Below are 22,715 nucleotides of genomic sequence, written 5' to 3' on the forward strand. Positions count from 1 at the left end.
TAAGAGAATTTTGTATAAAACTGGAGTCAGCCTTGACATTGGGGGGAAGGATAGCTCAGTGGTTTGAGCAGTGGCTTATTAAACCCAGGATTGTGAGTTTAATCCTTGAGGGGGCCATTTAGGGATCTGGGGCAAAAATCTGTCTGGGGATTGGTCCTGCTTTGAGCAGGGGTTGGACTAGATGACCTCCTGAGATCCCTTCCAACCCTGATATTCTATGATTCATGAAAATTCAAAAGACATTAATGCTACAGATTTGTGTAGCAAGCTTCAGGCTTTGTCAAGACAACTTAAGAAACAGTCCAGTACTGAAGTTTGTTTGTGAAAATAAACTCTCAGACAGTTTTCCAAACACTTTTATAGCTTTGCGCATTCTTTTAACTTTGCCAGTTTCCGTAGCTAGTGGGGAACTTAGCTTCTCAGTTACATTGATAAAAACATATCTGCGTTCAACAATGGTTCAAGAGCGACTTGTTGGACTTGCCACAATGTCAATAAAGCATGAAATAGCTGGAAAACTGGATCTAAAAGAACTAGTGACCGAATTTTCAAAACTTAAAGCAAGAAAAGTCATCTTTTACAAGCACAGAGTGTTTTTTATTTGGAGTGTTTTGTAAATACAGGGTAAAGTTCATTGAAGAGTTTACTTATTTCTTTCTCTATTGGATGTGGTGGTAATGGCAGTTAAAGCACGATAGCTTAATGGATGATGTTGGATTTGTAATAATAAAAATTATAATTAACATTTTTAATGCATTTTTATTTGAAATCAGACTGAAATATCATCTAGCTGTTGTGTACAAATCTATTCTGAAAATTTCATGTCTCTATTTTATCTGATCTCAGAAACATTGGTTGGACAGATGGACGGCGGACAAACTGAATAATTAAGCCTCTGTTTAAAAATATGCTTAAAAAACATTAAAAGGAAAAAAGGGGCAAAATGTTTCCCAGTTTACCAAAAACCTCAGCCTAGATCTGCCCTTGGGGTTGGGGTTGGGGGTGCCGATTACATGGTTCACCAAGGGCGCCAGTTGCTGGCAGCTAGTCTAGGGCCTCCCCTGTGTCCCGATTGTCCGACTAAAGGGCAGCAGAACTGTGCTTAGCCTGCCCTGACTGAGGGGGTCATCCACAACTGAACTGAACTGAACTAACTAACCAGGGGGCTCAGATACCAGACCCCCTATCAAGAGTGAGAGGGGGTGGAGATGGGTGTTCCTGCTGAGGGGTGTGGGCTCTGTATAAGATGTTTAGGCACGGTTAAATCTGCCCCTCACCACTCTCCAAAGATAGAGTTAATTAAGGCTCCATTAGGAGTCTTTTTGGTTTAAGTGATCACTAGAGCTGAAATCACCTGCTGTGAGACAGTGTTTCTGCCCAGCCTGCCTTCAGCACTGAGGTTTCCCCACTAAGAGCTGACTGTCACTGAGAGCTGGGTGGAGCCTCAAGAGAGTGACCTGCAGAGGTCACAGCAGAGAGGCCGGGAGCAGCAGAAGGTGAGGGCGAGCCGAGTGGTGAGTGGCTGGCAGGGCAGCTGCCACCAGAGCAAGAACCCAGACAGTAGAGCAACCCAGGCACCCTCCTCCCGCCCCCATGGTGGGAGCTGAACTCACACAGGTGCACCTCTGAACTCTGGGTCTTCACTAACCAAGGACAACCATTGTGAGTGGGGTGCGGTGGAGGGAGAAGAGAGGGGTACCGTAAAGGAACTTTTGGTTGCTGGACTCAAGAACCTGAGGCAAAAGACACTGCCCAAAATACTCTGGGGGAGGTGTTTTGCTCATGGTTTTACCTGTTTGTGGTGTTTTCCCAAGTTAATGCCAGGGGGCTTCCCTCCTTTTATTAAAAATTTTATTTTCTGCACTGAGACTCTGTGCTTCAAGAGAGGAAACTTTCCCTCGTAGAAGCACACGGGGGATGGTGTGTAATTGTCCCAGGTTACTGGGTGGGTGCTCAAGCCAGATCTGTGTTATATTGCTAGAAAGGAACCCCGAGATATTGAACCTGGCCCTGGTCGCTTCCAACGTCACATGCAGAAGGATTACATAGATATCGACTTGTGACATACACAAGAGAAGAAGACTCCCCCCACTGACATGCAGCCACTTCTGGAGTAGGACAGCTGAGAAACAGGACAGGGAAATATTTTGGCTGTGTAGGGCAGGAAGTGAGGAAGAATTGCGTCTCCTGTGTCCAGCTCTTGGGGAAGTTACAACTTCAGGACTAATTCCCTGAAATGCAAATCCACCGGAATACAGTGATTAGGAACCAGACTCTTGAGAAATTGGCCCTGGATTTTTAGTTTGAATGAGCGGCTGCAGGCTCCATTGACACCAAATCCAACCAGTGGAAGCTGCAGTTACCCAGGTCCCCAGTGTGCCGCATAGGAGTCTGGCCCAGAGATAACTAGACACCAACTGTCAGAGGGCACAGGGATGCCTAGAGATATACAGGGATCCCCTGGGTCAGATATATGCACAATAGCTCACCAAAGGTGGTATGTGAGGTCTCTACCAAAAGGGGCAGCTCTATGTTTTTTGCTGCCTCAAGCACGGCAGTCAGGCGGCTTTTGGCGGCATGCCTGCGGGCAGTCTGCTGGTCACGCAGATTTGGCGGCATGCCTGCGGGAGGTCCACCGGTGCCGCACCTTCGGCGTCCCCGCCACCAAATTGCCAATGCAGCCACGGGACTGGCAGGCATACCATTGAAGGAAAACTGACTGCCACCCTCACAGCGACCGGCAGGCCGCCCCGGCGGCTTCGTGCCCCAGGTAAGCGCTTCCTGCACTGGTGCCTGGAGCTGCCCCTGTCTACCAAGTGCCAGAAGCCCACTGGTCAACCTAACGGGGGCAAGATGTTTGTATGGGACATAGTTGAAGAGAGATGTAAAATATAAAATATGAGGATCTACAAGTGTTGAAGTAAGGCTTGTCACCTGCGCCATGGCAATCCCTTCGGCTGAGCCAATGAGCACATAGAACAAAGCACAGCCATGGAGACAGGCTGTATTCACTGTCTGGGCCTAGTGGGGACCTGAGAATTTACAAAGACAAAGGACCCTTGGCACAAGTCTCTGAAGAGAGACCTCCTCTGGGAAGAGACAATGGTCTGTACCTACAAAGAAAGAGGAGCGGGGACAAGAGCTCCTTTTCACCCAGGAGGTATCTGACAGCGTTTGTCTCAGGAACAGGAGATCACAGCCAAGCCTGGAGTAAAACCCTGGAAGGACTGTGGGATGAGTGTTGCTCTACCAGACAGAAAAGTATCTCGTTCAATGAGTCTAGGTGCTAGTCAGCATGGTATGATTTTATTGGCCATGGAACCATTTATTTCCAACCCTTCTCCTTGCTACCCCTTGAATCTCTACACACTGTGATATCACTTGTCGTTGGTGTGACTATGAAGGGCTCTAGAGCTGTGTGTTGATCGGGTCAGAGATGGGAGGTGAAGCTGGTCACCTTGGAACCTTGTTCCTTTGGGAGCAGCAGATCTGTGACTGCTGTGAATGCCCAGCAGGACAGCGACTGGGTGCTGCAGGGAGACGCTCGGAGGGCCGAGGGGTGAAGTGTGCCATTGCCAACCTGGAGAGAGGTCACCCCCCTCCCCAAGGCCTAGAGGGCATGGCTTGTGTGGCCTGTGGCCAAGGGAGTTGGGGAGCTGCCCCAGCGGGCACAGACAAGGCTTCCTCATGCTAGGGGCCCATGGCACCACACTGGGGCATTAAGGCCAGAACAACTGCAAAGGGAGAGCGCCCCAAACTCACACACCCCTACCTGCAGCACAGGCCCTTAGCACCATGCTGGGGCACTGGGGTCAGCGCTGACTCAGACAGGAGAGCTGGGTATGTGCTGAAAGCTTCCCAGCCTGATCCCTGCACCACCCACAGTGATGTGATGGAAATAAGTTACCTGAGCACACAACACCGGCATCTTCTCCGTGGTCACAGTTACTAGCTCCCCAAGGCTCAGCCCTGCAATCGGAGAGGGCAGCTTCTGTCCCTGCACAGTGAACTTCATCCAGCCAGATATGGTCTGACCCTCGCCCAAATTGAGCCCCTCGTGGGGCTGATAACGCCGTCCCACAGCCCAGCTGTCTGCATACGACTCCGGCATCCTGTAAGTCCCAGTTGTCATCACACACGGTTCCCCACTGCTGGTTGGGAAGCACCTCGACCCTCCCAGCGCAGCGACTCGAACCATTCACCAGTCGGATCTGAGCCACTTCTGAGATGCCAGAATCTGCAAACACCCAAGGGAATAAACACTCAGGGAGATTCCTGTGCATCTGATCTCATGTCTCTGGGGAACATAGTTCCTCCTGCCGATGGGTCTGACCGGTCTCTGTACACAGCAACTGCTTGGGAAGGGCTCCCCACCCAGACCAGGCTAATCATTTGGGCAATGTTGAAGTTTGTCCACTCCCCTCCCAGCCAGCTCTCACCTAGCTAGGCAGACTGGACGGCAGTCTGACCTACTGCTCCCACTAGAACACTTAAAAAGATCACCCCCCGCACTGCTGGCAGGAACCTCCTGGGGAGCAGATTTACACCCTCACTCCTGGTGCTGGTATTCGCTCCAGTGAGATACTGTGCAGTGCTGTGGGGCAGACACTGGCATAAGCATCTTGGTGATTGGGAGCTGAACACAGTCACCCCTGTCATTAGCGGTTGCCTTAGCCTGACATCAGCATCGAATTTACATGTGTTGGCTCCATAGCTCCCTGAAAACGTCACCCAGAGTCCATCCCCCTTAGAACTGCCTGGAGCGCAGGGACGCCTGGCAGGAACCTGCTGAGCACCAGGCTGACAATGGTTTCGACCAGTGCAGAGGCAATGCACACTTCCTACAAGCAGATCGGCCCCCTCCTGAAGCAAACACCTGCCCCTGCAGTTCCTGCTGACTTGCCATGACTGACTTGGCAACATCGTTTTGTGTCAGCCATTGCTGGACTCATGTCTAGTGCTGCCAGCCCAGTACCAGTCTCAGATGAATGATGGCAGAGCTCGGCTGACAGCTGTGTCCTCACCCAGGGGCAGCAACTCTGGGATAGAGAGACTGGCGTGCTGATGCATTTTCAGAAGCCCTAACTTGTATCTGCCCCTTTACACCCTGGGACGCAGATCCTGGGCTAGGTTTAACGAACCCCTGACTGGACTGGCCAGAGGAATTGCTGCAATGCAGAAACGTGGCTTAGCCTGATCTTCTCAGTGTGCCTGTGGGGCAGCAATACAGACAGTCACACATGGTGGAGGAGAGCCCCGTTAGAAGATTAGACCTTGAGGTCACACAGTCAGATGGCTGAACAAGCTAGAGGTGAGCAAGGTGGGAATGAGCTCTCCCCTGACACCTAGGCTACATCTACACTACAGGGGGGAGTCGATTTAAGATACGCAAATTCAGCTACGTGAATAGTGTAGCTGAATTCGACGTATCGCAGCCGACTTACCCCGCTGTGAGGACGGTGGCAAAATCGACCTCTGCGGCTTCCCGTCGACGGTGCTTACTCCCACCTCCACTGGTGGAGTAAGAGCGTCGATTCAGGGATCGATTGTCGCGTCCCAACGGGACGCGATAAATCGATCCCCGAGAGGTCGATTTCTACCCGCCGATTCAGGCGGGTAGTGTAGACCCAGCCCTAGTGATGAGCTGGGGATGGGGGAAAGGCTTCAGGACCAGACTGTGTTTACATGAACACACCCACTCTGCCTAGGTATCCAGCAGACAGAGCTGTGTTGGCTGGTTCTGGGTTACAAATCACTGTAGTTGAATGCAGGGGTAGTGAAATGTTGTTGTCCTAATTCTCTGAGTAAAGGGCAGCAGAACTGTGCTTAGCCTGCCCTGACTGAGGGGGTCACCCACAACTGAACTGAACTCACTAACCAGGGGGCTCAGACCCCAGACCCCTATCAAGAATGAGAGGGAGTGAAGATGGGTGTGTGGGCTCTGTGTAAGAGGTCTAGGGATGGTTTAATCTGCCCCTCAACACTCTTTAAAGGTAGAGTTAATTAAATTTCCATTCAGAGTCTTTTTGGTTTAAGCGATCACTAGAGCTGAAATCACCTGCTGTGAGATAGTGTTTCTGCCCAGCCTGCTTCAGTACTGAGGTTTCCCAAGTAAGAGGTGGCAGTCACTGAGAGCTGGGTGGAGCCAGTGGTGAGCTGGAGCCAGTTCGCACCGGTTCGCAGGAACCGGATGTGAAATTTGGAAGCCCTTTTAGAACCGGTTGTCCCGCACAGGACAACTGGTTCTAAAAGGGCTTTTAAATTTAACAACTGGTAAAACTCCGGCAGCTCTCCGCCCCGCCCCCGGCCCCAGCTCACTTATGCCTCCTCCCCTGAATGCTCCACCCCTCTTCTCCTCCCCCTCCCCTGCTTCCCACAAATCAGCTGTTCACGCGGGAAGCCTGGGAGGGCTATGAAGCAAGCGGCGGCTTTGCGCAGGTGAGCTGGGATGGGGGGGTGCGAGGAGGGTTCCAGGGAGGCACGGCACGGCCCCAGCCCTGGCCCCAGCCCCGGCCGACCTGCTTCCAAGAGTCCCGAGGGGCAGTCAGGAAGGAGCAGAGGTTGGATGGGGCAGTGGGGGGCAGTCAGGGGCAGGGGTTCCAGGGGCAGTCAGGGGACAGAGAGAAGGGGTGGTTGGATGGGGCAGGGGTCCCGGGGGGCTATCAGGAATGAGATGAGGGGTTGGATGGGGCGGCGGGGGTCAGTCAGGGGACAGGGAAGGGGGGTGGATGGGGCAGCTGTCCGGGGGGGGTCAAGGAACGCGGTGGGTTGGATGGGGCAGGAGTCCCGGGGGGCGGACCACGACCCCCTCATGGGGTGAGGAGGAGGGAACTGGTTGTTAACATTTTGGCAGCTCATCACTGGGTGGAGCCTCAAAAGAGCGACCTGCAGAGGTCACAGTAGAGAGGCCGGGGGCAGCAGAAGGTGAGGGCGAGCAGAGTGGTGAGTGGCTGGCAGGGCAGCTGCCACCAGAGCAAGCACCCAGACAGCAGACCAAGCCAGGTGCTCTCCTCCCCGCCCCCATGGTGGGAGCTGAACTCACACAGGTGCACCTCTGAAATCTGGGTCTTCACTAACCAAGGACAACCACTGTGAGTGGGGTGCGGTGGAGAAAGAAGGGACGGGCACCTTAAAGAAACTTTTCGTTGCTGGACTCTAGAATCGGAGGCAAAAGACACTGCCCAACGTACTCTGGGGGAGGTGTTTTGCTCATAGTTTTATATTTATAAATCCTGTTTGTGGTGTTTTCCAAAGTTAATGCCAGGGCCTTCCCTCCTTTTATAAAAAGTTTCTTTTCTGCACTGAGACTCTGTGAGCCAGCATCCTGCTGGTCGACCTAACCGGGGAAGATGTTTGGATGGGACATAGTTGACGAGAGATGTAAAATGTGGAATATGAGGCTCCAGAAGTGCTGAAGTGAAGCTTGACCTGCGCCTTGGCAATCCCTTCAGCTGAGCCAATCAGCACATAGAACAAAGCACAGCAGTGGAGACAGGCTATATTCACTGTCTAGGCCCAGTGGGGGCCTGAGAATTTACAAAGACAAAGGACCCTCAGCACAAGTCTCCGAAAAGAGACCTCCTCTGGGAAGAGACAATGGTCTGTACCTACAAAGAAAGAGGGGAGGGGACAAGAGCTCCCTTTCACCCAGGAGGCGGCTGACAGCGTTTGTCTCAGGAACAGGAGATCACAGCCAAGCCTGGAGTAAAACCCTGGAAGGACTGTGGGGTGAGTGTTGCTCTACCAGACAGAAAAGTATCTCATTCAATGAGTCTAGGCGCTAGTCAGCATGGTATGATTTTATTGGCCATGGAACCATTTCTTTCCAACCAGTCTCCTTGTTACCCTTCAAATCTCTACACTGTGTGAAATCACTTGTCCTTGGTGTGACTATGAAGGAATCTAGGGCTGTGTGTTGATCGGGGCAGAGATGGGAGGTGGAGCTGGTCACCTTGGGAACCTGTTCCTTTGGGAGCAGCAGATCTGTGACTACTGTGAATGCCCAGCGAGACAGCCCCTGGGTGCTCTAGAGGGATGCTCGGAGGGCTAAAGGGTGAATTGTGCCTATTGCCAACCTGGAGAGAGGTCACCCCCCCTCCCCAATGCCTCGAGGTCAAGGTTTGTGTGGCCTGTGGCCGAGGGAGTCGAGGAGCTGCCCCCCAGCGAGCACGGACAAGACTTCCTCATGCTGGGGACCATGGAACCGCACGAATATAATAGTAATATAATATATGGAGATATAGCTCTCTCATAGAACTGGAAGGGACCCCAAAAGGTCATCAAGTCCAGCCCCCTGCCTTCACTAGCAGGACCAAGTACTGATATTTTTGCCCCAGATCCCTAAGTGGGCCCCTCAAGGATTGAACTCACAACCCTAAGTTTAGCAGGCCAATGCTCAACCAATGAGTTATCCCTCCCACTGGGATATTAGGGCCAGCACAACTGCAAATGGAGAGTGCCCCCTACTGACACCCCGTTATCTGCAGTACAGGCCCTTAGCCCCATGCTGGGGCACTGGGGTCAGCGCTGACTCAGACAGGAGAGCTGGGTCTGTGCTGAAAGCTTCCCAGCCCCATCCCTGCACCACCCACAGTGACGTGATGGATGCAAGTTACCTGAGCACACAACACCGGCATCTTCTTTGTGGGTACAGTCATTGTCTCCCCAAGGCCGAGTCTTGCAATCAGAGAGGGCAGCTTCTGTCCCTGCACAGTTGACCTCATCCAGCCAGACACGGTCTGACCCTCGCCCAAATCGAGCCCCTCGTGGGGCTGATAACGCCGTCCCACAGCCCAACTGCCTGCACACGACTCCGGCATCCTTTAAGTCCCAGCCATCATCACACACGGTTCCCCACTGCTGGTTGTGAAGCACCTCGACTCTCCCAGCGCAGCGATTCAGGCTGTTCACCAGTCGGAGCTGAGTTAGTTCTGGGATGCCTGAGTCTGCAAATACCCCAAGGGGATAAACACTCAGGGATGGGCTAGAGGAAAGGAATATGGGGCTTTCCCCCTATCCTTTACTCTGGCTCCCTTTCAGTCCCAGTGTGGCAGACTGACTGGCTCAGCGGGGCTGAGACTGGGACACTGCGGGGTTCCTCTTGGGAGGTCACTACCTCTGATCCAGCCTCAGGCATGAGGAAATGGCTGACTTGTGGGATGGAGATTGGGCCGCAGGGTCTTTTCCCCCCGGGGACGCCGGCTCCAGTACACTCTGTGTGAGGAGGATGAGCTGATGCAGTACGTTGGGGGATGGAGACCTTTGACTTTTCCCCCAGAGGGCAGCGGTGCCAGTTTGGTCCCAGCTCAGGCCAGGGCAGAGGCTGGTGTGGGGGGCACAGGCACTGGGCTTTCACGTCTGGCGCCTTGGGTCCAAGCTGGTAGTGAGTGGAAATCACAGCCATTGCAGTTCTCTGATGCCCAAAATGTGAAATGAGCTGCTGGGGTTAATTCCCCTCCGTGACAGGACAGGTGTGTGCAGGCCAGGCCAGCCCTCAGTCTGAGCGGCTCCCAGCCGAGGGGCAAAGGGCAAAACTAGTCAGGAGACTGAACTGCCCTTTGCCCCTGCCTGGGCTCCCTCCCCATCTGCGCCCCGATGACCCTGCCTGACCGGAGACAACAGCAACAGCCTCACGGGGCTGTAGTTCTGCTCCCCAAAGCCTCCACTGGGGCTGACTGGGGCTGACTCGGCCCCTCTATATTCCACAGCGTCCAGACAGACAGGGCCGGTGCCGTGCTTAACTGAGCACCCTCCTGTGGAGATGGCACCTCAGCAGCCCAGCTCCTGGTACCCCACTCCCACCTCCCACAGGCCCCAGCTAGCATCACAGCGCCCCAGTGTAGGTACACAGCACCTCCACTTGCTCTTTGCAGAGGTGGGGCCACTCACCAGCCACAGCCAGGGCTAAGTTGTAACAGCTCTAACAATAACTAAAGGCAAAAGTATCTGTTGGGGCAGATCATACCCCAGGGTAAATCTGGGCTCACCCCAGACTGACGCAGTTCAGCGAGGAGCTGTCAGAGCCCAAATTTCAATCATCCTTACAGGGCCAGGGTAAGCCCTTGAGACACTGAATGACTGGGGCATTTCCTCAGGTACCCAACACCCAGGATGCCCTGGGCTCTGCTCACTCTGCCAAACAGCCCACCTTGTTAACAATTCACTGGTGGGGAAACTGAGGAGGTGATGGGCTGAGACCATGGGGTGAGTCTGGTGAAAGCAGGATTTGAACCCAAGTCTCCAGTGCTACACTTGAACAACTAGATTAAATAACCTTAACTCTGCCCTTCCTCACCCCAATTTAAGAGATAACTGAACACTCCAGCATGCACCCCACACATACGTACAGACTCCGCACCCTCTCCCTATGTTTGTAATTACCTGCCATGGGGAATCCTGTCATGGAAGCTGAAAGAAAGCAAAGAAATGAGGTAAGTCTCTGTCTCCATGTCTGTTCACCTTGGGAATCTCCAAACACTGGCTGATATAAGCAGTGGCCTGAGTGAGCTCTCCCCTGCCATCTCTTGATGCAGTGAGAGAAAAGACTCAGGTGCATGTTGTATTTCAGTGACCTCTCTACTGCCTCTCAGGGAGGTGGATTAACCCTCCTATCTCTCCTGTCGGCGTCAGTTGCATCTACACAGAAGCACTGTAGCTGCAGAGCTGCCACTGGGCCACTGTAATGTTTCAGTGCAGAAGAGCCCTAAAGGCGGCAAAAGACAAGACCTGGTGAGTGACGTCAGAACCAGTGACACTGCACCAGCCCTTCCAAACCAAGCCACCTGCTTTCACACTGCCTGCATCTGTAAAGGACCCTCACACCCTGCTCCCCTCAGGTCTGGCCCCCCACCCCCCGACCTGGCATGTGACAGCCCCACACGCTGTGTAATGGAGTGCTAAACTGTATTATACTGCTCAGCCAACCGGTGGCGATGTGTGTAAAATACCTTTTTTAAAGCTAACCTCAGCCATATCTGGCAGAGCATTAAAGGACCGTGGTGTGTAAAAGCAAGCTCTGAGACCAGTCCATGTCTGGTACAGAAGAACACGATGGTGTCTGGAGTAAACTAAGAACAGAAATAGAAGGAACAAAGCTACAAAGGTTGCAGGATCTTGTCACCATGCCACTCTGCAGTGCCCCAGAGAACTTCAGCTTTCACAAACTTCACCATGGACACACTGGAAACAAGATTTCACAAGATTTCACATTGCTGCCAAGCTGCACAAAGAAACTGGAGAGACGCAGGTATCTTCTTTAATGTAGGCTATGGGAAGCTGGCAGAGCATATCTTTAAATCATTTCATATTACTGAAGAGAGTCATAGAGGTGACTATGAAAGGAGTCTGGCTATGTTTGATGCATACTTTATATCTCAGAGGCCTGGTCCCCACTAAGCCCCCACTTCGGACTAAGGTACGCAAATTCAGCTACGTTAATAACGTAGCTGAATTCGAAGTACCTTAGTCCGAACTTACCGCGGGTCCAGACGCGGCAGGGAGGCTCCCCCGTCGATGCCGCGTACTCCTCTCGGCGAGCTGGAGTACCGGCGTCGACGGCGAGCACTTCCGGGATCGATCCCAGAACATCGATTGCCTGCCGCCGGACCCTCCGGTAAGTGTAGACGTACCCAGAGAAATGTGGCTTATGGAAGAACTTGTTTTCACCAGAGAACTCAATAACCAGGGGAAAGTTTTGAATGTTTTAGAAGAGCTCCGCATATATAAGCTGAAAACTGTGATTTTGGGAATGCAAAGTTTGAAAATACCACAGACAAGCTGGTTATTGGGTTAACAGATAAAATCCTTTCACAGCAGCTACAACTGAAGAGAGATTTAACTCTAGCCACAGGTATTCAAATAGCAAATCAGTCTGAATTAGTCAAATGACAGAACAAAAGGCAGGAGCAACTTGAAAAACATGAAACTAGCTTAGGCAACGTCTACACTAGCCCTTGCTGCAGTATAAGTTATGTTGCTCAGGGGTTGGAAAAAGCCACCCCTGAGTGATGTAAGTTACACTGACCTAAGCACCGGTGTGGACAGCACTATGTGGGCGGACAAAGCTCTCCCATGAACATAACTACTGCCGTTCACAGGGCTGGAGTAGTTAAGCCAACTGGAGAACTCTCCTGTCAGCTCACATTGGTTACATTACAGAGCTTACAGCAGCACTAGTGCATCGCTGCAGCTCCGCCACTGTAAACTCTCTAGTGTAGCTGTAGTCTTAGCCCTGGTCTACACTACAGAATTGGGTCGAATTTAGCCACGTTAGATCGATTTTATAATGACTGCATCTACAAAAGCAACCCCGTTCCATCGACCTAAAGGGTTTTTAAAATCGACTTCTGTACACCTCCCCAGCGAGGGGAGTGGCACTAAAATTGACCTTGCTGGGTCGAATTTGGGGCAGTGAGCACACACATCAACATTATTGGCCTCCGGGAGCTATCCCAGAGTGCTCCAATGTGACTGCTGTGGACAGCACTTTCAACTCTGATGCACTAGCCAGGTACACAGGAAATGCCTGGGAACTTTTGAATTTCATTTCCTGTTTGGTCAGCGTGGCGAGCTCAGCAGCACAGGTGACCATGCAGTCCCCCCAGAATTGCAAACGAGCTTCAGCATGGAGAGAACGGGAGACATTGGATCTGATTGCTGTATGGAGAGAAGAATCTATGCAGGCAAATCTCTGATCATAAAGAAGAAATGCTAATATATATGCCAAAATCGCACAGGGCATGATGGACAGAAGCTACAACAGGGACACACAGCAGTGCCACATGAAAGTCAAGGAGCTCAGGCAAACCTACCAAAGACAGAGGAGGCAAACAGTCACTCTGGGTCAAAGCCCCATAGATACCTTTTCTATGATCAGCTGCATGGCATTCTAGGGGGGGACCCTACCACTACCCCACCACTGTCCATGAACACCTGCAAGAAGGAAGTCTCACGCAACACGTAGGAGGATTTTGTGAATGAGGAGGAGGAGGAGGAGAATGTGCAGCAGGCAAGTGGTGAATCCATTCTCTCTGGCAGCCAGGACCTTTTCATTCCCCTGGAGCCAATACCTTCCCAAGGCGGGATCCCCAACCCTGAAGGCAGAGAAGGCACCTCTGGTGAGTGCACATTTGTAACTACATTACAGGGGTTAAAAGCAATAGTGTTTAATGTTTGATTTTCCCTGAAAACTTGGGATGCATTTGTGGCCAGTACAGCTACTGGAAAAGTCTGTTAATGTGTCTGGGGATGGAGTGGGAATCCTCCAGGGACATCTCCATGAAGCTCTTCTGGAGGTACTCTGAAAGCCTTTGCAGAAGGTTTCTGGGGAGGACTGCCTTATTACTAGCTTCACCAAGCTAGTAGCAAGTAGTCTGGAATCGCTGCAGCACAAACTATGGCAGCAAATGGTCCTGGGATTTGGTCGCATTAGTAGTATATGGCTCGATAGTATTCATCACCATGCATTTTTGACAGGTGTCCACACCCCATTTAGGGCTTATGTCCCACCTTCCCTCCCCGTTTCTGTTGGCGCCAAAGTTTGGTGCCATCAGCCATTTTGAAATTTTTTTTTATGTGGGTTTAAATAGGGGAAGTGTTGTGTGTGTTTGTGCTTGGATACATTTAGAGGAAAAGGTTGAAAGAATAGAATGAGAGAGTTTAAAGATGAAAAAAGAAGTTTGGTAAGATTTATAGAAAAAAGGAAACAAAGGTTATTTGGGGAGGTTGAGTAAGGAGATAGGATGGTAAAGGTCTAGTTTGGCAGGTTATTAAAGAATAGAAAGAGATTTTTGTTTTTAAATGGCTAGTTTGAAAGAAGAGAGGAAAGTTATTAAAGAAAAGAGAGATGATGGTAAAGGCCTAGTTTGGTATGCTATTAAAGAATAGAAAATTTTGAGATAAATGTAAAAGGTGTATTAACTATCAGGCTAGATCAAGAAAAAAGCTTTAAAAATATTAAAAACTAGATTTCAAAGAAAAATGTACTAAGGCAGAGCCTGTTTAGTAAGCACATGGCCAAGAACTATAAAGGGAGGCTAAGAAAAACATATTTAAACTATTCAATACCAGTGTAGGTTAAGAAAAAAGTATTTAAACACATTAAAAACTAGGTTTAAAAGGTAAATTTGCTAAGGCAAAGCCTGTTTAGTTATCACATGGTAAAAACTATAAAGGGTGGCTAAGAAGAACACATTTAAACTATTAACTATTAGGCTAGGTTAAGAAAAGAGCAAAGATAGAGAGCACATGGTTGAATCAGAGAGAGAGAGAGACTTTTTACCTTTCCAGTTTTTTGGTAGAACGAGGCAACTTTCCTGTTTCAGACCCTCTCAGACTTGTTATCACCACCTTTGGATCAGCCCAATTAGAGTTTGTTCTACAGCAGCGTCATAGAATTCATTTTCCTGAACCAATCCTATAGTCCCAAGATTTTAAACAAGAGCCAACTCCCTTCTCTCCTCCCTCCCCATCCTTTCTCCCCCCTCCCTTTTAACTGTTTTATTCTTATCTAAAAAAACAGACCCCCCTAGACTACAGCTACACTAGAGAGTTTATGGCAGAGGAGCTGCCGTGATGCAGTAGTGCTGCTGTAAGCTCTCTAATGTAATCAATATGAGCTGACAGGAGAGCTCTCCAGTTGGCTTAACTACTCCAGCCCCGTGAGTGGCAGTAGCTATGTTCATGGGAGAGCTTCTTCCACCCACATAGTGCTGTCCACACTGGTGCTTAAGTCGGTGTAACTTACATAGCTCTGGGGTGACTTTTTCTCATCCCTGAGCAACATAAGTTATACTGCAGCAAGTGCTAGTGTAGACATAGCCTAAGCTAGTTTCATGTTTTTCAAGTTGCTCCTGCTTTTTGTTCTGTTGTTTGACTAATTCAGACTGGTTTGCTATTTGAATAGCTGTGGCTAGAGTTAAATCTCTCTTCAGTTGTAGCTGCTGTGAAAGGATTTTATCTGTTAACCCAATAACCAGCTTGTCTGTGATATTTTCAAATGTTGCAATCCTCTCTCCTTACTCAACCTCCCCAAATAACCTTTCTTTCCTTTTTTCTCTAAGCCTTTCCCAAACTTTCTTTTTCATCTTTAAACTCTCTCACTCTATTCTTTCAACCTTTTTCTCTAAATGTATCCAAGCACAAACACACACAACACTTGCCCTATTCAAACACACACACACACACACACACACACAAAATTTTCAAAATGGCTGACTGCGCCAAATGTCGGTGCCAACGGAAATGGGGTGGGAAGATGGGACATAAGCCCTAAATGGGGCGTGGAAACCTGTCAAAAATGCATGGTGATGAATACTATCGAGCCATATACTACTCGCATTCAAGCAACATTCAGTCTATATCTTTTTGTGTTAGCCTCAGGAGAGTGATATCATTCATGGTCACCTAGTTGAAATAGGGGATTTTTTGTAAAGGAACAGTAAAAGGACCCTGTTCATGCTGGGCTGTTTGTGCTTGGCTAAAAGGGATCATCCCTGAGAATAGCCATGCCATGGGGAGAGGGGTGAAGGGATCATCCCAAATAGCCATGCGGAGGGGTGGGGGGAGGGGTGTGTTGCACAGCCACCCGCAAATGTATCATCTTAAATTTTACTCTCCCTTTTTATCCCCCCGCAGGTGCAAATGTTTCTATGCTCCCCCTATCATCTCTGTCCCTGAGGTTATCGCAGACTAGAAGGTGAAAAAAACACGCTCGTGATGACATGTTTTCCAAGCTCATGCAGTTCTCCCGCACTGATAGGTCACAGGTGAATGCATGGAGGCATTCAGTACCAGAGTTCAGGAAAGCATTAAGTGAGCGTGATGAGAAGAGGCAGGATGCAATGCTGAGGCTAATGGGGGAGCAAACGGACATGCTCAGGCATCTGGTGAAGCTGCAGGAAAGCCAACAAGAGCACAGACCAGACCTGAGCTGGGCTCCCTTATTGGCCTGGCTGCCTGGTCAATCAGACTGACTTGGGGCACTGGCTACTATCCATTGGCCCTAGACTGGAGGTCTCTGATTGGCTAGAGGCCCTCTCAGTCCCAGGGTCCTAACTGCTCCTTGACCCCTCCCCTCTCTCCTGTCATGGGGAGAGGGCAGCCAAACAACCCACCCAGTGCCAGTGAGGGCAGCCGGCCCCTTCACAACAGACACATTTACAAGAACCATCACTCAGTTTGAGACCTGTCAGATCTGGAACCCAGTGACAGTGTTCACCTCAAATTGGATGAACAAAAAGGACGGACGGCTCCAGCTGTCATCAAGAAAAAGAATTCAGCACCCAGATCACAGTGACCGAGACTGAGAGGGGGGAGTTCAACAGAAACCATCCACAGAGCAAATCCGACAGAAGGTGGATGCTGAACGAGAAGATGATATCTCAAGGATTCCAGAACAACCCCAGTCAGTCATTGCAACTAGCGGCCAGCCAGATGGCCAAGCTGCTACACGTTGGCGTTTTGAAGTTAAGAGCCCAGGGTGGTTCAGAGACACTGGACAGACTGATCCATCCTAAACTTCACAGCCAGCATGACAGTGTGAACAAATGGCAGGAACATGGAACTTAATGGGGGAGATGGACTGGGATGTTAACTTGTCACGCTCTGTTCAGCCACTGGGTGGTGCTGTGTCTAACATTCCTTAGGGAGCCGAACCTCAGCCGTACCTGGCAGGGCATTAAAGATCTAATGATGAACAGAGCTGGGGTGGATGAGCATAAGAATGGCCATACTGGGTCAGACAAAAGGTCCAACCAGCCCAGTATCCTGTTTACCAACAGTGGCCAATGCCAGGTGCCCCAGAGGGAGTGAACCTAACAGGTAATTATCAAGTGATCTCTCTCCTGCCATCCATCTCCACCCTCTGACAAACAGAGGCTAGGGATACCATTCCCTACCCATCCTGGCTAATAGCCATTAATGAACTTTAAGCTCCATGAATTTATCTAGTTCTCTGTTATAGTCCTAGCCTTCACAACCTCCTCAGGCAAGGAGTTCCACTGGTTGACTGTGCGCTATGTGAAGAACTTGCTTTTATTTGTTTTAAACCTGCTGCCCATTAATTTCATTTGATCCCCCCTTGTTCTTATATTATGGGAACAAGTAAATAACTTTTCCTTATTCAATTTCTCCACACCACTCATGATTGTATATACCTCTATTATATCCCCCCTTAGTCTCCTCTTTTCCAAGCTGAAAAGTCCTAGCCTCTTTAATCTCTCCTCATATGGGACCCATTCCAAACCCCTAATCATTTTAGTTGCCCTTCTCTGAACTTTTTCTAATGCCAGTATATCTTTTTTGAGATGAGGAGAACACATCTGTATGCAGTATTCAAGATGTGGGCATACCATGGATTTATATAAGGGCAATAAGATATTCTCCGTCTTATTCTCTATCCCTTTTTAAATGATTCCTAACATCCTGTCTGCTTTTTTGACTGCGGCTGCACACTGCGTGGACGTCTTCAGAGAACTATTCACAATGATTCCAAGATCTCTTTCCTGATTAGTTGTAGCCAAATTAGCCCCCATCATATTGTATGTATAGTTGGGGTTATTTTTCCCAATGTGCATTACTTTACAATTATCCACATTAAATTTCATTTGCCATTTTGTTGCCCAATCACTTAGTTTTGTGAGATTTTTTTGAAGTTCTTCACAGTCTGCTTTGGTCTTAACTATCTTGAGCAGTTTAGTATCATCTGCAAACTTTATCACCTCACTCTTTACCCCTTTCTCCAGATCATTTATGAATAAGTTGAATAGGATTGGTCCTAGGACTGACTCTTGGGGAACACCACTAAATACCCCTCTCCATTCTGAAAATTTACCATTTATTCCTACCCTTTGTTTCCTGTCTTTTAACCAGTTCTCAATCCACGAAAGGCTCTTCCTTCTTATCCCATGACAACTTAATTTCTGTAAGAGCCTTTGGTGAGGGACCTTGTCAAAGGCTTTCTGGAAATCTAAGTACACTATGGATCCCCCTTGTCCACATGTTTGTTGACCCCATTCAAAGAACTCTAATAGATTAGTAAGACGTGATTTCCCTTTACAGAAACCATGTTGACTTTTGCCCAACAAGTTATGTTCTATTGTCTGACAATTTCATTCTTTACTATTGTTTCAACTAATTTGCCCGGTACTGACGTTATGTCCGGGATCACCTCTAGAGCCCTTTTTAAATATTGGCATTATATTAGCTATCTTCCAGTCATTGGGTACAGAAGCTGATTTAAAGGACAGGTTACAAACCATAGTTAATAGTTCCACAATTTCACATTTGAGTCCTTTCAGAACTCTTGGGTGAATGCCATCTAGTCCCAGTGACTTGTTAATGTTAAGTTTATCAATTAATTCCAAAATCTCCTCTAGTGACCAGACCACACCTGGGATGGGAGCATGACACATCCTACTCCCCCCAGGTCTGGCCAGGACTAGCACTCTCCTTGGTGTGTGTGTGTGTGTGTGTGTGTGTGTGTCAGTGTGGCAGGGGGGACAGTTACAGTGCGTGACCTCCCCATTGTGAGTGTGTATGGGGGGCAGTTACAACGTGTGAACTCTCCGTGCCTGCCCAGTGTACGAGGGGGTTGTTACCATAGTTGCCCTAGTCCTCTTTCAATGGGCGTTAACTCGAATTAGGAACCTTCAGTTCACGCCAGCAGTGTCCACACAGGTCAGTCCGAATGCAGCTCTTTGGTGCACTCTGCAGTTCGCACCCCCGCAGTTGGCTCTGTGAGCAGTGTAGACATGACTGGGGAGTGAGCATCCTTCCAAAAATGGGAGAAATTGGGTTTGAAAATAGGAGCACTGGAATTCAAGCAAGAAGCCAGGATTGTGGGTGAGCTGATAATTGGTTTGGATTTCACTGAGGCTAATAAGTACACAATGAATCAATGTAATATGTTCATTCTAGTGAATGAATTCTTCACCAGACTCGGGACCCCAGCAGTGCTGCTCTCAGATCAAGGGAGAAACTTTGAATGCAAAGTGTTTCTGAAGCTTTGTGAGGTTCCAGGAGCTCCATAAACCTGCCCCAGCCCTGCACACCCAGCGCAGTCTGATAGGATGGTAGAAAGTTTGTCTGACTCGGGGGTTTTACAGATTCATAGATTCCTAGGTCAAAAGGGACCACTGTGATCATCTAGTCTGAGTCCTGTATAGCACAGGCCAGAGACCTGCCCTGAACTAACTCCTAGAGTGTTTAGAAAAACATCCAATCTTGAGTTAAAAGTTGTCAAAAATGATGCAGATTCCACCATGACCCTTGAATCCACCAGCCATTGGATCCTGTTTCTCCTTTCTCTGCTAGATTGACGAGCCCATGATGAAATACTTGTTCCCCGGGCCCATGTAGATACTTACAGACTGTGACCAAGTCACCCCTTAACCTTCTCTTTGTTAAGCTAAACAGATTAAGTAGGTTTTCTAGTCCTTTACTCATTCTCATGGCTCTTCTCTGAGCCCTCTACAACTCATCAACATCTTTCTTGAACTGCGGACACCAGAACTGGACACAGGATTCCAGCATTGATCACACCAGTGCCAAATGCGGAGGTAAAATAAACTATCTGCTCCTACTAGAGATTCCCCTGTTTGTGCATTGCAGGATCACAGCAGCTCTTTTGGCCACAGTGTCTCACTGGGAGCTTGTGTTCAGCTGATGATCCACCGTGACCCCCAAATATTTTTCAGGTTTCAGAGTAGTAGCCGTGTTAGTCTGTATCTGCAAAAAGAATAGGAATACTTGTGGCACCTTAGAGGCTAACAAATTTATTGTAGCATAAGCTTTCGTGGGCTACAGCTCACTTCATTAGATGCATGTAGTGGAAAATACAGAAGGAAGATATATATATACACAGGGAACATGAAACAATGGGTGTTACCATACACATTATAAGGAGAGTGATCAGTTAAGGTGAGCTATTGTCAGCAGGAGAGAAAAATAACTGTTTGTAGTGGTAATGAAAATGGCCCATTTCCAGCACTTGACAAGGAGATATAAGGAACTGTAGGTGGGGGAAAAGATAAGCATGGAGAAATAGTTTTACTTTGTGTAATGGCCCATCCACTCCCAGTCTTTATTCAAACCTAATTTAATGGTGTCCAATTTGCAAATTAATTCCAATTCAGCAGTCTCTCATTGGAGAGGCACTACTTCCCAGGAGAGAGTTCACCATGTAAGTATGGCCCATGTTCTTGGTCCCTAGATGTATACATTTGCAAGTCGTTGTATTAAAATGCATATTGTTTGATTGCACCTAGTTTACCAAGTATCCAGATCTCTCAACTTCAGGGCCAGCTCGAGGCACCAGCGAAGGAAACAGGTGCCTGGGGCAGCCAATAGAAAGGGGGGGCACTCCGTGCATTACTGGGCTTCCACGTCCGGTCTGCGGCGGGAATTCGGCTCTTCGGTGGCACTTCAGCAGCACCTCAACTCCGCTTCAGTCTTCGGCGGCAATTCGGTGGTGAGTCCTTCACTCTGTCTCGTCCTTTTCAGCGGCAGCTCTATCGGGTTTTTCTTTTTTCTTTTTTGTTTTTTTTTGCCACTTGGGGTTGCAAAAAAGCTGGAGCCGGCCCTGCTCAACCTGTCCTCTTCATTATTTACAGTCTCCCAACTGTGTCATCTGCAAACTTTCTCAGTGATGAGCTCTTCTTTTAGTATCCAGCGACAGAGCCATCATCTCTCTATTGGGGCTTACAAAGTGGATTGCTGGCCCTCTGGAAATGCTGGTGGATGCTGAGAGGGAGCTGAGATTTGTAATGTTAACTTGTCTTTGTTCTCCAGGTTCTGTCAGTGCCTACCTGAGTCTGAGAAGGGCTGACTGTGACCCCAGTGGCTGTCTCTGGTCGTGTGTTGTACGGCACCAAGCACAGCGGCAGTACTGAGGGGACTGGGTTGGGAGAGATGAGACCAGGGCTCCATTCCCAACTACTGCTATCACATCCCCTCTCTGTGTCCCTATTGCCCCTCTCTATCCTCTCCATTTAGACTGAGCTCTTGAGTGCAGAGACTGCCTGTCACCCTGCCAGTGCAGAGCCCAGCACCACAGGGCCTTGAGCTCGGCCTACAGTGCTGCCCTAACATGAATTCTTGTGTTTGCATAATAAATAATAGTTAATATTTAATAATTTAATAATATTTAATATATGTAATAGTTAATAATAATAGTTAAGAAATAGAGCCTCAAACACTGAACAAACACGGTAAGAGCAGGACAGGAGTTAGGTCATTCGGGGAATCCTGTGTGAAGTTCTGGTCACCTGCGTGCAAGGCAGATGGATTCAGACGGGACCAGGTGCAGAGAAGGGCTGCTAGGGTGGTTGGGGGATGGAGGCTGGTCATATGAGAGGAGCCTGGAAGAGCTTGGCTGGTTTAGCTGGCACAGCACAGGCTGAGCAGGGATCTGATTGCTCTGTATGAATCCATCGGGGGAACGCTGGGGAGGGAGAAGAGCTACTGAAGCCAAAGGATAGTCTTGGCCCAAGAAGAAATGGGGATAAACTTTCCAGGAGTCACGTTAGGCTGGAAATGAGAAGAAGGTTCCGGAACAGCCTCCTAATGGGTGAGGGGAGATCACGCTAACTCACGTGGCGATAGCACTTGATAAGTGTGTGACTGGGATTCTATAACATGCCTTTCCAGCCCTGTATCACGTGTTCCTAAACAGACCAGCCGAGGGCAGCTGGGAAACACCTCCAGGATTCAGAGACATGCCAGTTTCTTTTTACTCTTTTAACACTTAACAAAAGTTAAATTAATTGCATTGTAAAATTGTACGTGCAGCTAGATAGATCCTGGTACCACCGCCTACTCTAACCACCAGACTACACTCCTCTTCCCAAGGCAGCAATAGACCCCAGAAGTCCTGGCTCCCAGCCCCCCACTCTAACCACAAGACCCCACTCCCCTTCCCAGGAAAAGACCCCAGGAGTTCTGGCTCCCAGGACACAGCTATGCCGTGTTTGATGGGTGGGGCTGGAGAATCGCAGGATGCCCCCAGGGCTATTCAAAGCCAGAGCAAAGGGAAAAGGCCACTCACCCCAAAGCCAGACCAGGAGGATGGGGATCTTTGTCTTCCCAGCTCCAGCGCAGGCAGTTGAGCTCCTACCAAGGGGGTGCCCAGCTGGGAACAGGAGGCACCCGGGAAACCCCATGTTCATAGCACAGTCCTTGTGGGGCAGCGTGGCCAGGCGTTAGGGCAGGCGATCGTCCTTGTGAGAGAGGCAGGCTGAGCTCAGTGTGACGGTCACAGGCTGGGAAGCTGGGGAGATGGGGCAGAACCCAAGGGGGCAGGGACCCAAAGGGTCAGGGGGTGCGACAGACCTCTCACTTCAGAGACTCCTCCCGCCACGCCCCCTGCAGTGACCCAGTGGGTGTGTGCGACTGAGCCCACAGAGGAGAAGTGAACCCTGCGCTGTGGCTTTATTGATATTATTGGATTGTGAAATATGTGTTCCTGGAACATGTTGAACAAACAAACCCCTCTTGGCACAGTTGGTTCTGGGACACATGGGGCAGAGGAGTTGTTCCTGGAGTTGGTTCACAGGAAGTCAGCAGAACTGATCCACGGAGGCCTGGTGGACACAGGACAGGTGCACAGGTTGGACTGCGGGGTGAGGATCAGCCCATGCAGTTAAAGCGATGCTGAGGGCTGTGTGAACGCCCTTACTCCAGTTGAATGAGGATGAGGCTTGGCTTGATCTACACCTAAA

The 22,715-nt window shown here is 49.5% G+C and overlaps 1 protein-coding gene across 7 annotated transcripts in view; it reads right to left on the minus strand.

Annotated features, from left to right (window-relative positions):
* LOC101937993 (deleted in malignant brain tumors 1 protein) overlaps positions 1-22,412 on the minus strand; it is a 179,975-nt gene extending 157,563 nt beyond the window's left edge. For 5 of the 7 annotated variants that reach the window (XM_065570737.1, XM_065570740.1, XM_065570736.1 and 2 more), the window contains exons 1-4: positions 22,043-22,412; positions 10,381-10,407; positions 8,616-8,945; positions 3,908-4,237 (exon numbers count right to left, since the gene is read on the minus strand). In XM_065570737.1, coding sequence (XP_065426809.1) covers positions 3,908-4,237; positions 8,616-8,945; positions 10,381-10,407; positions 22,043-22,163 — 808 coding nt within the window. In that variant the 5' untranslated portion in view covers positions 22,164-22,412. The remainder of the gene's footprint in view (positions 1-3,907; positions 4,238-8,615; positions 8,946-10,380; positions 10,408-22,042) is intronic. The other 2 variants (XM_065570741.1, XM_065570742.1) reach the window with 1 other exon arrangement.
* Positions 22,413-22,715: the final 303 nt, after the last annotated feature.

The sequence above is a fragment of the Chrysemys picta genome, chromosome 17, assembly GCF_011386835.1.
Source record: "Chrysemys picta bellii isolate R12L10 chromosome 17, ASM1138683v2, whole genome shotgun sequence".
NCBI lineage: Eukaryota > Metazoa > Chordata > Testudines > Emydidae > Chrysemys > Chrysemys picta.